Below are 15,349 nucleotides of genomic sequence, written 5' to 3'. Positions count from 1 at the left end.
GAGGGGGGGGGGGAGGACGGGGAGGAGGAATGGGGAATCCGTGCGTCGAGGAAAAGTTATATAATCGGTATGTGTGTGTGTATATATATATATGTGTGTTAATAGCTGTCTACCGTGGAAACGACATCGCCGACATCACTAGCATATCTCTCTTTCTCTCACATATAATACACATACACACACATCTGTGTATATATATATATATATATATATATATATATTGCAAATCGCGCAAGCAATTTCGTCCTTTCTTCGTCCCACTCACCGCCGTCCTTCCATACATCTTCACCCTTCTCCCCCCTCCCTCCCTTCCTCCCCCCCGAACCCCGCCGTCCTTGCGTTTTTCTCCCAAGACCCTGCCGCCTTCTTTTTTTCCACCACAGTGCGAGGATAGTGTGTGCGTGCTACGACGATGGTCGTACCCTCCGTTCTTTGACGTTCACGAGAGCAGTGCGACCCGCTGCCACGGCGGTGGCGCTGCCGCCGTCGAGGTGCACGATTCGAATATTCCCCGTTCCCATCCTTCCTGGCATCATCGTGTGCTCCGCGAGAGTGAGAAGGAATGAAAGAGGGACCGAGTGAGCGGGCGAGCGAGAGAAGGGAAAGAAAGAATGGAACACACGGATGTGTGAGTGCTGCGCGTGTAGATACACGCGGCACATACGTCTGCTTTCTCTCTCTCTCTCTCGTAGAGCTGGTTGAGGCACTCGCTCACTAGCAGTCGGTATATACATCGCGTAAGTACGGCGGTGTGAGTGGCCTATAAGGATCAGATACGCGTATCACGTGTAACACACGGACGTGGCCGCACGAAGGGTGTGTGCGCGTGCATGTGTGTGCATTTACGTACCGCGCGCACACGTGCGTGTGCCCAGCGCTACGTGTACGTGTATATGTAGCGCGATGCGCGAGCACTCTTCTAGCGAGAGCGTGTCTGCCTGCCTGCGTTCGTTCGCTCGCATCGCCGTCGGTGCGCCACCCAGCGGGCTTCTCGCACGTCTTTCGCGTTCTTGTTGCTCGCCTCACACTCGCCCGAGAGATTTGCTGGCTACTTCGCAGAGCCGATTCCCCGAGCCAACGCATCGCCATGTGATTCGCCAGTTCGCGAGCGCAGCCAGCCCGATCGTTCTTCTCTCTCGCCAGCCTGGACCCGTCTGTATGCTGTCGTCGTGGCGTTCCGTGTCCCCGTGTGCGCCCGCCTGCTGCCCGATGTGTGCGTGGAAACGATCGCGGAGAACAGAGCCACCATATTATTCTATGTCTTACTAACGGCGCTTTAACGGCCTCCGTCGCTTCCACGGCGAGATTCGCGTTATAAGCTTCTCAAGTGCTACTTATGCATCGGACATAATCGTGGTCAGCGACGGCGGAGGGAGGAGGAGGAGGAGGAGGTGAAGGGTGAACCTCGAACGAATCTCAGCGCGTCGTCGTGTCGTTCGTCGTCGTCGCTTCGTCGTGATTGTCGTCATCGTGTGTCTCGGGAGCAACGGACGAAAGGTGCATTCCCGACGCGCGAGAGTGGGTACCGCCTTCTCACACTCGGTGACACTCGAAAAAAAAACAGCAGGGCGACGCGCGATGTGTAGTTACGCGAGTACGCGGAGTTCACCGGTCGCGTGGTAAGTGTCAGTGCCGTCGTTTGGGGGAAACGTCGTTGCTTATTGTTCTGCCACGCGACCTAGACGTGATCGTGCTGGAGAGAGAAAGAAAAAAATACGCGACTACTTGCTTTCACTTCGTGTTCCCGATTTACGCTGATTGTCTCGCGTTCGCCCTCTCCGCGGAACGATCGCACCGTCGATCAACGTCGTCGTCGTGTTCCCCCGCGATACCCTCCTAGGTGGGTGCATGCAGGACTTTTCGCGGATGGTAACGCGTTGATGTACGTTGATGCACGCGCGAGAAGGAGAGAGAGAGAGAGCGAGTGAGTGAGTGAGAGAGAGAGAGTGAGAGAGCACCGCGGTGGCACCTCTCCACTCTTCGATACAATAGCTTCCTGGTAAATAGTTTTGCACACAACGAGCGTTCGATTCTCGACATCTCGCTCTCGGTGATGCGCGCCTCCGTGATTTGTACACACGCCTTTATCCGCCTTCCGTCGATCAACGATGCCGTCACCACCACCGCCGTCGTCGCCGCCGTCGTCACCGCCGTCGCCGCCGACGTTCCCGGTAACTCGACTCTGTGCGAAAAATAACCTCAATTCCTCGCGGTGTTCCCTCTTGTCGCGGACGCATGAGTGGGGAGGGGGAGGGGAAGCTCGTTAGTACTGTTCGGGGATCCCGATACCTCCGTGTCTCCTCGAATCGTGGATCCGTTAAACTGTCGTTCCGCAGATATATCGCGTGTGTGCCTCGTTGAAGAAATGACTCAGCGATACATATTTCACATTCACGTTGGAAGTTTTTGATAAAAGAATACAAATTCTGTTTGTAGAGCTGCTCGTGCGCTAATTCACCGCTCGGATACCAAGAAACAGACGTACCGCTGCATTGTTATCCGAGCTTAGTTTTTTTTTAAATAATTTTGTACGTTACATTGTTCGTGTATAAGGCGAGTTAAATATATCAACGAATAGGAAACGGAGGTCCCGCAAGGAATAATCAGTGTCGTGCAATGAACGTGCCGTTGACAATGCTCTTGTCGACTTTCCACATATTTCCTTTCGTACATTATGTATCGTCACAAAAATGTCTGAATGTTCATAGTGTGAGAATCACATGGTGGGTCGTAAATAGAGCGCGAGGCGTGTAACCAACCCTATTGTATATCACTGTGTCTTGTGTCTCTTGCGCGGAAGAAATTAGTCTTAGAGATCAAGAATAAATGTTCTCATATATAAACAAGAATATCATAATCTTCTTAGGAAACTTTTAGTCCTGATTTGATTGAATTTATATTGATGCATGTATCACGTCGACTCAATTCAAGACTAAGAATCTTCTAAAAAGATTATGATATTCTTGCCAATACATGACGATATCTGTTCTTGATCTAATGATTAATTTTTCCCCTGTGTATGCATGGAGTTTTATGTTTTCAGTTTTACAAATACCCCTTTTTTTTATATGATTGTAGGTGGAGTGTTTTGCAATTGATCAAGTTGAGATAGACGAAGATCACCCAGAGACTTCAAAATTTCTGTTGACTCCTGAAGACCCCGAACGTTCTGTGGATCCTGAAACTCAAGCACGTCTCGAGGCCCTCCTCGAGGCAGCTGGTATTGGAAAGTTATCATCGGGTGATGGGAAGCACTTAGCTGACCACGAAGTGCTTCGACGTTTAACATCTAGTGTTTCTTGTGCATTGGATGAAGCGGCAGCAGCATTAACACGTATGCGCAGTGACAATCCACGCACACCTAACGAAAAGCGCACTCTTATAGAGGCGTGTACCGACGGTGACGTCGGTACCGTTAGAAAATTGTTAACAGAGGGACGGAGTGTTCACGAAACCACCGAGGAGGGTGAGAGTTTGCTCTCCTTGGCTTGCTCAGCGGGTTATTACGAACTTGCTCAGGTTTGGATCCAAATGTATTTACATTTCCCTATCTATGTGAATTCGTGCACACACAGGTGCGATCAGTGTGAATCCTAATGCAAAATTATCATGATGATCATTTGCGAGATATCTTACCAAAGTGCATGGGCGTGTGTTACTGTTATACGTGTGGATAAGTAATTCCCGGTACACACGTTTAACAGGCAATTTTGTGGCGATATGCGTGATAAATGAACGATGGATTTTATTTTGTGTAGACTTATCGAATAAGTTTATATAATTGTGAGTTACAAGTTTATGTGAATTATTTATGTGATAGAAAAGAGACCTACATGCCTTTGTCGTACAAACTTTGTAATATATTTCGCTTGATTGGTACACGTAGTATTGTTATATTTGAAATATATGTGCAAGCAGTTGATTGTCACCGCACTGATAACAATTCATTTTAAATGACTGTAATAATAAATTGGTACAGCAGTTGTTATCATTTATGAAAAAAAGAAAATAACAGGAAGAAAAAAGATTTGTGCAAAAATTATGTCATTCAACGTCCCTGTAATATTTATACAAATTATCTTATAATTGACTTAAAGTTACAGCACAATGTAGATTATCTTATTCTAAATTGGTTTTGTGTATGTGTGTTTGTAGTACAAAATTCCGTGATTTCTATATTAGTATATATATGAAATATGAACGATGTAAATTTGTCCACATAATATTCTCTGATATTACTAAAATATTGTAAGAATCATATTAATAAGTGATAGCTACTGCTTGAAATGATAATAAATTTAGAGAAGTAAATTTGAATTTTGCAGAGAATCTTTACATTTGTTATTATGCTTATCTACTTTTGTAGTTATTCTTATGTAATTGCTGAATGCAACACACTGTAATTTATATTAAATTAGCTAAAGTTAACAATATATTTAATTGCTCAGACAAGTTATGAAAAATGTTCACTGCTTGTATCAAGTTTTCTTTATTATATTTAATATATTAACATCCGGTCTGGTCTTTATATCCGCGGTTCTCGAACTATCTTGTAACTTTTCAACTTTTCTTTCTTTCCCATCAATATCAAATGTACATACATCCACTTTATCTTAAGCATAGACCTATATTATAGTTACTTACGTTAGTGCAACTATATGAACAGACCTGTATTATGTTTCAACTTTTTTCTCTTGTTTATCTGTCATATTTCTAAATGACGTGAAGTTGGCATTATAACGATATAATCAGGAAATAAGCGAATTAAATCAAAATTAGTCTTATAGACTGATGAAAACCGTCTGTCAACGAGTTTTTCCATGAAACAGGTTCTATTAGCAATGAATGCTAACGTGGAAGACCGAGGTATCAAAGGGGATTGTACTCCTTTGATGGAGGCTGCGAGTGCTGGACATGTGGATATCGTGAGCCTGCTTATCGCTCATGGTGCCGATGTTAATGCTCAGTCAACTTCTGGTAAAGTTCCACGCTTAGTTATTTATTAGTTATTCACACGCAACATCATACTTGATATAATCATATATATTTTACATAATCTTGTACTTTATATCTACTTTATGTAACATCGTCGACTTAATAGTACATTTAATTCCTCGTCACACACAATCTATGCATGAATTCTTAAGGTGGCGTGACATCGTGTTGACTAAAAAAGTAAACAGCCGTATTCAATCATATTTTATCATAGGGAATACACCTCTTATGTACGGATGTGCCGGTGGTCATGAGGATGTGGTACGTGTCCTGTTGGAAGCAGGAGCCAATGTTGAAGATCACAATGAGAATGGCCATACACCTTTGATGGAGGCAGCAAGTGCTGGACATGTTCCAGTCGCTAAGATCTTGCTGGAACATGGTGCTGGCATCAATACTCATTCCAATGAATTTAAGGAGTCAGCATTAACATTGGCCTGTTACAAAGGACATTTAGAGATGGTTCGATTTTTACTAGAGGCTGGCGCAGATCAGGTACAGTATTCTTCTGTCGCTTTCTCACGAAAACCTATATATAATGGGTGTTTTTACAAATATTGCTCAGTATGAAGCAAAGAAGGGGAAACGGCTGGATAAACGTTAGATATATTTTCAAGGTTTCATTAATATGGCACCTTCAATTGTTACAGGAACATAAGACCGATGAGATGCATACAGCACTTATGGAAGCGTCGATGGATGGTCACGTAGAAGTAGCGCGCTTACTCTTAGATTCAGGTGCCCAAGTAAACATGCCGACGGACAGCTTCGAGTCTCCGTTGACATTAGCTGCTTGCGGAGGCCATGTGGACCTCGCAATGCTTTTAATTGAACGCGGTGCTAACATCGAGGAAGTTAACGACGAAGGTTACACGCCTTTGATGGAAGCAGCACGTGAGGGCCATGAGGAAATGGTGGCGTTACTTTTAAGTCAAGGTACGTAACGTTGTTTCGAATCGTTTAAACTTGTCCGTTTTTGAACTTGCGTTTTGCACAGGCGCGAACATCAATGCCCAAACTGAGGAAACTCAGGAGACGGCGCTTACGTTGGCTTGTTGCGGAGGTTTCCTCGAAGTAGCTGATTTTCTAATCAAAGCGGGTGCCGACGTCGAGTTGGGAGCATCCACTCCTCTAATGGAGGCTGCCCAAGAAGGACACTTAGATCTTGTCCGGTATTTACTGGAGTCGACGTCGGACGTTCACGCTCAAACTCAAACAGGAGATACAGCATTGACATACGCCTGTGAAAACGGTCATACCGATGTTGCTGATCTTCTGCTTCAGTATGGAGCTGATCTGGTATGTCGTTAATAACTGCGAATTTTTAGTAGCACCAAGTTGCGTGAATTTTCGTTGAATTACTTGGCTCAACTTTTGTTAAATATACGAATTACATACGTTGGTTTATTACTGTGTTATAGGAACACGAGTCAGAGGGAGGTAGGACTCCGCTAATGAAAGCTTGCAGGGCTGGTCATCTGTGCACAGTTCAGTTCCTTATTTCAAAGCGTGCCGATGTCAATCGACAAACAACAAATAATGACCACACTCCTCTCTCATTGGCGTGTGCTGGTGGTCATATCGCTGTGGTGGAGCTGCTTTTGGCGCAATCGGCTAACCCATTTCATAAATTGAAGGTAAGCCCACATATTTGAAATGATAATACTCGAATGAATAACATCTTCGTTCGCACGATTATTTTCTTCGCGCATTCAGACACAACATGAGAGCGAGAACCCTTGACTATAACTTGTAATATCCACAAAAAAATAATATAACATGCTAACTATCTCTTGACGCACATGTTAAATCTTATCGTTTTTAGTTTTTCTATTGTTTTGACAAATATATGGAAAATTCGGATTGATTCATACAATTCAATGAGATATACATTGTAGGATAATTCCACCATGCTGATCGAAGCAGCAAAAGGTGGCCACACCGCTGTTGTACAACTCCTACTGGATTACCCTCACAGCATTATGATGGGCGCGCCGCATAATGCTGCACCTGCTCCTATGTTATTACCGCAACAACAACAACAGCAGCAGCAGCAACAACAACCACAACAACAACCGCCGCCACAACAGCCGCAACAGCAGCAGCAACAACAGCCGCAGCATCAGCAGCATATAAGTCATCAGCAACACGTACCTCATCCGCAGACATCTGCGCAACCGCAGCAGCAGCAGCAGCAGCAGACTGCGGAGCAACAACAGGCGCAAAATCTCCAGCCGAAACATAATACGCAAAAGTCATTGTTAAGGAAAAATCGATCTGTGACCATGATGCCTGATATGAGCCTTACCTCAGCCGAAGCGCAACAGGTTCGTTCGCAGCCCGCAGGAGAGTCTGTCGCTACTACCAAGGATGATACCAATATCCTCGATAAAGGCAGCGGAGGTTTCACGAGTCTATCAGAACCTAATATTAGCCTTAGCCCGACGTCAACATCTACGCAAGGGGTCAATGTCAGCGAAAGTCGGAAAAATACTAGACAAGAGCAAATCCTTCATAAGCAACAAATACTTGAAGAATTACAAGTACGTCCTATGTTATTCTCATGATAATGTCCTTTTAATTAATCTTGACGGAAGAAATAAGTTCATAAGAATTCTTGCTGTTGTTGGAGCTAAATCTAAGTTCACAATAGGTGTGATAAGCTTTGAGTCTTTTGTTCTAAGTAATAAAATGTGATGTCATTTCTGACACAAGACGTGCTGCTAAAAATTCTAATAACTCTTAAATATTAGGAATTGCAACATCTCATAACGTTAGAAACGCTTTTTGCTAGAAATTACAATTACAATTTAATGCTTAGAACAAAGGGTTTATAATCACACCCATTGTGGATCTGAACTAACGAGTTAGATGAAAAATATGTCCCCCCTCTCCCCTTTAAGGCTTCTGTGTCCTCGCTTTGATGGTTGTCCTTGTTTGATGACGTCAGGAGCGAGAAATTGCACGCTAAAATATATAGAGATATACGTGACGTTAAAAGAATATATGCACAAAATGATCGATTTGACTCGTAATCGATTCAGCACGCAAAAAAGTGTTTTAATATTTTCCTTTAATCTGAGCAATCAATAAATAGCCATGAGAAAGATATCGTGAAAAGAGATAGGTTAAAAATGTAAGTTGTATGTTACACTTCGGCTATTTATTGATTGTTGAAGTTTAAAGGAAAGCGTCCAGACATTTTTGCAAGTATACTGAATCGATCACGAGTGACATTTTGCGTGTATATTCTTTCATCTTCACTGCACTTCATACCGTAATATATTTTGGCATACAATTTCTCCCTTCCGACGTCATTAAACAAGAAGAACAGCCATGATAAGGACGCGGAAACCTTAAATCTTACCATTTTAATTTATCTTTTTTCAGAGGGTAGAGCGAGAATTACAAAGTAAGGGCGCCGGTCACTTATTTTCTGGTCCACGGAATTCCATAATAAATCAACCTCAGCAGCAAACGCAGCCGCAGGATCCGACTGAAGCGGAAGCGTTATTACCCGGAATGCTGAATATCGACTTACCAGCTCAATCGGCAACATCTCCGCATGGTATTCCTCTCTCATTATTATTGCTCGTCGAAAATGTAATACTAGTTGGAAAAAAAAATGACAACGTGTATAACGTTGAACCGATGACCTATTCTGTTCGAAAGGTTTGGTGTGCAATACTGGTATGTCTGGCACTTCATTAACGTACCAAGGGACTAGCGATGCGGCGTTGGTCTGCAGCGCTTACCTCGACGGTAAGATAATGGGACTGCAGCAGTTCCAGAAGACGTTGTCCGTCGCGCCGACTACAGCGGAGACGTTCCCCACGAGTACGTTTCCCTCTTCACCACCCCTGACACTCGCACCATTACCCACTACGACTGCCGTCTCGTTGGTCACCTCCAACACCTCCTCGACAACCACACCGAGTCCGCCGAGTATCTCCACTCCCCCGACCGTCATAGCTGTTTCCCAGCCTATCACCGCGAGCAGCGACGTTAGCCAGAACACTGCTATAAGCGATCGTCCGAAGGCTAAGCCGGTGTCTAAGAAGGAAGGGAAAAACGTGCGAAAGGCTGCGAGCGGCATGGCGGTGGCGAAATTACAGCAAACGCAGGCTAGCCTCATGGCCGGGCTCCAGCAGCAATATCAGCAAAAGCAACGTCAACATACCTATCAAGTACAACAGGTTCATCAATTGCAGCAGCTCAATCAGCAATTGCAACTCCAGCTAGATCAAGTGCAGGTGGACTTCTTCTCCCCTTACTTCGCTTTGTTTCCATACGTTTCGTAACATGATACGATATTGTTTAAATTTCCATTGGAAATTCTCGCATTTTAATCGGAGCTCTGGGATGAATCCCTTCGAGCACTTTGAGTGACATTCGTAATAAGAATGTGTCAGATCGAGTCGTTAAGAATATTTTACAAGCGAATGCATGGGAGAGATGTTAGCATGTATGACATCTACGATCTGTTTTCTCATACAATACGCAACGCGCGCGTAAGATCGATATTTTTAACGGGTCTGTTCTCTCCTCAAATTCAGATACAGCAGCAACACCAGCAACTGCAGCAACCGCAACCGCAACAACCTCAACAACAACAACAGTCCCAGCAGCAAGCTAATGTAGTTGGTAACAATGCGAGTAGCATATTAATGCCCACTCAACTGATGTCGCATTTACACCCTACGCATACTCACCACTTGCACAGCCAGGTGAACCAGGTAAGCCGTGGAAATAGTTAAGTACTCGCCGGTACTCTTAGTCCCGATCTACAATAGTGTTTTAAGCTTTAAGAAATTAACCAATCACAATTGATTATTCTCCTATGACTCGATTATGATCGGTCAATTTCTTAAGGCTTAAAGCACCCGTTGTAGACTAGGATTCACATCGAAGCGCATTCTCTCTCTGCAGCAAACGCCGCAAGAAAATCTTCCCGAGCAAGCGGATCCCGAGTTGGCGCGAAAATACAGGGAAAGCGCTTGCGCGTTTTTTACCGGGGCTCAGAAATCGAAGACCTTCTCCGCGAACGAAAGAATCTTGAAATTGGAGGACGGCACGGACATACCGATCGATGATGCGTTTGAAATTTTCCGCTCCATCAGCTTCGACGACTCTATAGATGGTGATTATCTCGAGCTCTTTTTAAATGGGACTATCACTCGAAGTAATTACCATATACATATTTAACCTTCCGAATTGTTTCTCGTGTGTAGCTACGGAAGATCAAGAGAAACTGGAATTAAAGAGATTAGAAGTATCCGGTAGTAAAGAACAACATCAGCAGCAGCAACAGCAGCAGCAGCAGCAGCACTTACAAACCACTCAGATAGTCCAACAGAGCGGAAGTCCCCACGCATCTCAAGAATACTTCACCGGTCCTGTGCTGTCGGTACCGTCGGTCTCCCTGCCAACCTTACCATCGCTACAAGTGACTAGTGCCGGCGTTCAAATAGAAGCAGACATATCAACCGGCTTGCAATTAACTAGCACGCAGTCCTTGCAAAACCCGGCGTTAAAGAACCGTCTGAGAGCTTTCGAAGAAGGTTTCCGTCAAGGTAGTATACACTTCCGCGAATGTATGCAGCATATTAGCAGTGATACTTTCCAGCCGCAGTTGCTACTACAGTCTTCTCAAATAAGTAAGTTCGATTAAGACGGCAGCCGGTGCGAGTAACGCACCGTGCGACTGCGTTTGCACGGACGGATGATGGATTGATCGTTTCTTTTTTTCTCTCGCTCCCGCCCAGCGTTTCCCACGCAAACATTGCCACCAGTGAGCGGAGCAACCGGGATAATAGATAGTATACCTCATCAGTCGAGTGCATACGCACAATCGACAGCTTGCAGTACGAACCAGGTGCAGGTGGCCACTCAGACCCAAGCACCGGCCACCACGACCACGGCGAACGTCGTCGCGCCGGACAAGAAGCAAGTGTACACGGCGCCGACGACCGGCAAGGGCAAAAAGGCTAGATATCAGGTTTTATCTCAGCAGCAATCTTGCCAGCAACCACAAACTGCCAATGCTCAACAGACTCCCAATTTCCCCGCGCAGAACTATCAACTGGATCCGGCAGCAGGTGAGACGCTGTGTGACGCTGTGTGATTCCGTACTTGCGTAGGCCTTGCCTCGATACCGAGAACAAACTGCCGTCGATGAACTTCGCCTACCCGATCACCGGCCAATATGCAATAAATGTTCTTGCAGTTGGAGGCTATGCCACCAATCAAGTCCCGCCCACTCCGTTCTCATGCATGGACGTTGACTCGGAAACGGACAGCAACCACGATACAGCGCTGACTTTAGCTTGTGCCGGTGGTCACGAGGATTTGGTTGAACTTTTGCTAAGCCGGGGCGCAGATATAGGTGAGTGAAATGTGACACGAACGTAATGCATTTGATGGAATTAAAACTACCGGGGGCCGTTCGATTGGTTCGCGCGGATTTTCACGAGAAATCCCAGCCAAGTAAGAGTCTGAACATTGGAGTTCGACCTTGGTAAAAACGATGTCTGATTTGTCGTTAGAGTGTCTATCCTTATAAAAGAAATCCACAGTATATCGTGTTATCACCTCTAAAAGAACATTTTAAATGTTTTCTATGGTGCCAATTAAAATGAATTATCGAATAACGCTACATTCTCATCGTGCGACATTTAATTTTACTTCACTTTCTGTCGCGGGCTGCGAATGAAGCGTTACGGTATACGTTTAAGAAGTTCTCTCATATCACGAATCGTCGATCGTCTGATCTCGCGTTTCGTCGTCATGAATCGTATGATTTTACTCGGTGGTTTCCAAGATATCAGTCTGCAACACTTTATTCCACCCGCTCCGTGTATACACACAATCTGTGCGCCAACATAAGTTTGTAATTTCTCACAATATTGATTTGTATTACAGAGCACAGGGATAAGAAGGGATTCACGCCTCTTATTCTGGCCGCAACGGCTGGTCACCAGAAAGTAGTGGAGATACTACTGAATCACGGGGCGGACATAGAAGCTCAATCGGAACGTACCAAGGACACGCCGTTGTCGCTCGCGTGCAGCGGCGGCAGATACGAAGTGGTCGAGCTCTTGCTGAGTCGCGCGGCAAACAAGGAACATCGAAACGTGTCTGATTACACCCCGTTGAGCCTCGCTGCATCCGGCGGTTACGTGAATATAATAAAGCTCCTTCTTAATCATGGCGCCGAGATCAACTCGCGCACCGGTTCCAAGTTGGGCATCTCTCCGCTGATGCTTGCTGCCATGAACGGGCACACCGGTGAGCTGTAGTTCACGTAAAATCGTTCAATTGCTCGTAAAAGTCAACTGTGCGTGCGCATGCGCGGTTGCTGAGAGCCGATACACCACGTCGTGTTCTTCTGTATTCTGTAGTAAAACCGTAATGACGATTTTTACAGCGGCGGTGAAGTTACTTCTGGACATGGGCAGCGACATTAACGCTCAAATCGAAACCAATCGCAATACAGCATTAACACTCGCGTGTTTCCAAGGAAGACACGAAGTCGTTAGCCTTTTGCTTGACCGAAAAGCCAATGTCGAGCATCGAGCAAAGGTGATGAATGCATGGAATTCAGTTCTTAGTATAGCTATGCGTAACTAATAAGCGCGCGTTCTTTTCCGGCACGATTAATTTCTAACGCGAAGTCAATTTGTTCGCTCATAAAGACGGGCCTCACGCCTCTGATGGAAGCGGCGAGCGGTGGATACGTCGAGGTCGGACGAGTACTGCTTACGAAAGGCGCGGATGTCAATGCGACACCTGTCCCGTCGTCTCGCGACACCGCTCTCACTATCGCTGCTGATAAAGGTCACTGCCGTTTCGTCGAACTGTTACTGTCGAGGTAATTCTTTCTCGTTGCGATTATTATTCGCCGGACTCTATCGATGGGAACCTACATAACTAAGGCCGCGTATTGTATTCACCAGGGGGACTCAGGTTGAAGTGAAGAACAAAAAGGGAAACAGTCCGCTGTGGTTGGCCGCGAATGGCGGCCACCTCAATGTCGTAGATCTACTCCACACCGCGGGCGCGGACATCGATTCGCAGGATAATCGCAAGGTACGCAAGAGATCCATGTGTGACTCTCGTCTGCTTCTTTGAGAAAGCTCTGTGGGAGCTTACGTAAAGTTTTCATACATCTTTGTTCTTTTTGTGACGCTTTTAGGTTTCCTGTTTGATGGCTGCGTTTCGAAAAGGCCACATCAAAGTGGTAAAGTGGATGGTGAATCATGTGACGCAGTTTCCCAGCGATCAAGAGATGACTAGGTACGTAGCGACCATCAGCGACAAGGAGCTCCTTGAGAAGTGTCAGGAATGCGTGAAAGTGATAAGGGCAGCTAAAGAGACGCAGGCCGCCAAAGCGAATAAGAACGCCACGATACTCCTGGAAGAGCTCGATTTGGAGAAGACGAGGGAGGACGCGAGGAAAGCAGCGGCTGCGCGAAGACGGGAGAGGAAGAAAAAAAAGAAGCTTGAGAAGAAGGAGGAGAAACGTAAGCTGCATGAGGAATACAAGAAGAACGAGACAGCTTACGAGGACAAGGACGATAATGGTAAGAAGTCGGGCGACGAGGAATGCGATAAAGCGGACGACAGCGAGCACGAAGGGGGTGACGGCTGCGAGCGAATAGAGAGCGTACCATCGCCGGTGAACAGAAGCCCCGAGGATCCTGATAGGGAGGAGGGTGACAGTGGAATCGATGCAAATAGCCAGGGCAGTTGCAGTAGCAACGACGTGAAGGCTCGAGACAAGAAGAAAGACAAGAAAAAGAAGAAAAATAATAATAATCCCGGTAATAACGAGAAAGACACGTCCCCTCAGCGCTCACCGAAAACTCTTCTCGCGCAAAACACTGCATTATCTCAAAACTCAACGACCTCAACTAAATCCCAAAGTACCACTTCGGATAAGTAAGTAGACTTATTTTCTCTCCAGGTCTGTTCGTTTTCGCTGCACCGCTGAACTGGTGCAATAAGTTGAAGCAAAACAAGTATATGCTTTCTCACTTCAATTTATTGTACTAGTTCAGCGGTGCAGCGAAAACTAACAGACCTTCTGCTTTTGAACTTTGCTCGTGTGTTTTTTTTTTTTTTTTTTTTTTTAATTTTTTAATTCCTTTTTTTCGTAATTTTATGATGAGAAAATTAATCCTAGAAACCCATACTATATTGGGAAAGCCGCACAGGGCATGGCATACTTAGGTTAAATTTTATCTTTCCATAACTTTTGCAAAACTTCACATTTCTCTGCATTTTTTTATTCGATACAGTAAACCTTCAGCAATATAGTTATGACATAAACAAGCTTTTAATATTAATAGTAAAAAAAAATATATATAAATACGAATTTCGGGAAAAACTATTTTTTCTTGAAAAATTCGTATTTTTCAATATATTATGACAAAAGTATTTTCAATAAGCGTATCCGAAAGTAGAAACTTGAAACTTTAACAAAAAAATATATGACATTATTGTGTTTCTTAAAAAGTATAATAATGCGAGAATATAAAAATGGAGTATAAAATTTGTAGTTCACGGATTATTTTCCTTTATTGAAAAATACTTTTATTCCTATATCTTTTTTTAATAAGTAATAGATATAAAAGTAAAATTTGTAGAAGTTATACATATAAATATACACATACATATAAAACATTTTTATTTAATTTTATTTCATATAAATTTGTGACAAACAATTTCCTTTCACAAGGGAAGGTCACGAGATGGTATCCACCGATTTCAATGATATTTCTTGTATAAACCTTAATATAAACCTTTATTGAACAAAAGAAGAAGACCCACTTCTCAGGCAATTTTTAATTAATTTTTAATGAATATTTTCACCTGCAAGCCATATTACCGTGTTGTTCATCGTTGTTGTCAAATAAATATTGTGTAGTTGACTGAATTTTATTTAATAATATTTTAAAAAGTATTAGACTTTCGCAATATACAATCAAAGAAAAACACTACGTCTATAAGAGCTGANTTTTTTTTTTTTTTTTTTTAAGGAGCAGAAAAAAATGCTTCAGAATTTTTCGATTTGATTTTTAATTAACCCTTTGCACTCGAGGACTCCGGGGCGGAGCCATTTAAAATTTGTCTTCAAACTCTTCAAACTCAAATGCAAATAGCAAGAGCGGAATATCCTATACACAATAGTTTTTACGATTTGTCTTTGTCCTTATGTTATGAACTGAAAGTTATTTGCATCGTCTCCATAGCGGAGCCCTCAAGTTTGAAGACAAATTTTAAATGGCTCCGTTCCGGAGCCCTCGAATGCAAAGAGTTAATTTTAGGGATAGCGCTGTATATATCGTAGACA

General features: G+C 44.1%; 1 protein-coding gene across 6 annotated transcripts in view; it reads left to right on the top strand.

Annotated features, from left to right (window-relative positions):
- Positions 1–15,349, top strand: part of LOC106741180 (ankyrin repeat domain-containing protein 17) — a 38,284-nt gene that overhangs the window by 4,271 nt on the left and 18,664 nt on the right. For 2 of the 6 annotated variants that reach the window (XM_014612894.1, XM_014612893.1), the window contains exons 2-20: positions 3,079–3,519; positions 4,830–4,977; positions 5,210–5,490; positions 5,646–5,931; positions 5,993–6,294; positions 6,417–6,632; positions 6,894–7,538; positions 8,386–8,563; positions 8,668–9,248; positions 9,552–9,731; positions 9,925–10,135; positions 10,227–10,652; positions 10,761–11,093; positions 11,222–11,380; positions 11,917–12,282; positions 12,422–12,576; positions 12,690–12,865; positions 12,951–13,083; positions 13,190–13,935. In XM_014612894.1, the coding sequence (XP_014468380.1) occupies positions 3,079–3,519; positions 4,830–4,977; positions 5,210–5,490; positions 5,646–5,931; positions 5,993–6,294; positions 6,417–6,632; positions 6,894–7,538; positions 8,386–8,563; positions 8,668–9,248; positions 9,552–9,731; positions 9,925–10,135; positions 10,227–10,652; positions 10,761–11,093; positions 11,222–11,380; positions 11,917–12,282; positions 12,422–12,576; positions 12,690–12,865; positions 12,951–13,083; positions 13,190–13,935 (5,963 nt within the window). Of the gene's footprint in view, positions 1–1,130; positions 1,214–2,093; positions 2,172–3,078; positions 3,520–4,829; positions 4,978–5,209; positions 5,491–5,645; positions 5,932–5,992; positions 6,295–6,416; positions 6,633–6,893; positions 7,539–8,385; positions 8,564–8,667; positions 9,249–9,551; positions 9,732–9,924; positions 10,136–10,226; positions 10,653–10,760; positions 11,094–11,221; positions 11,381–11,916; positions 12,283–12,421; positions 12,577–12,689; positions 12,866–12,950; positions 13,084–13,189; positions 13,936–15,349 lie in introns of those variants that run through there. The other 4 variants (XM_014612899.1, XM_014612898.1, XM_014612896.1 and 1 more) reach the window with 4 other exon arrangements.

The sequence above is a fragment of the Dinoponera quadriceps genome, unplaced genomic scaffold (assembly GCF_001313825.1).
Source record: "Dinoponera quadriceps isolate SergipeBrazil2010 unplaced genomic scaffold, ASM131382v1 scaffold475, whole genome shotgun sequence".
NCBI lineage: Eukaryota > Metazoa > Arthropoda > Insecta > Hymenoptera > Formicidae > Dinoponera > Dinoponera quadriceps.
Note: the sequence above shows the minus strand (reverse complement) of the source record. Positions and strands in the feature narration are given on the sequence as shown.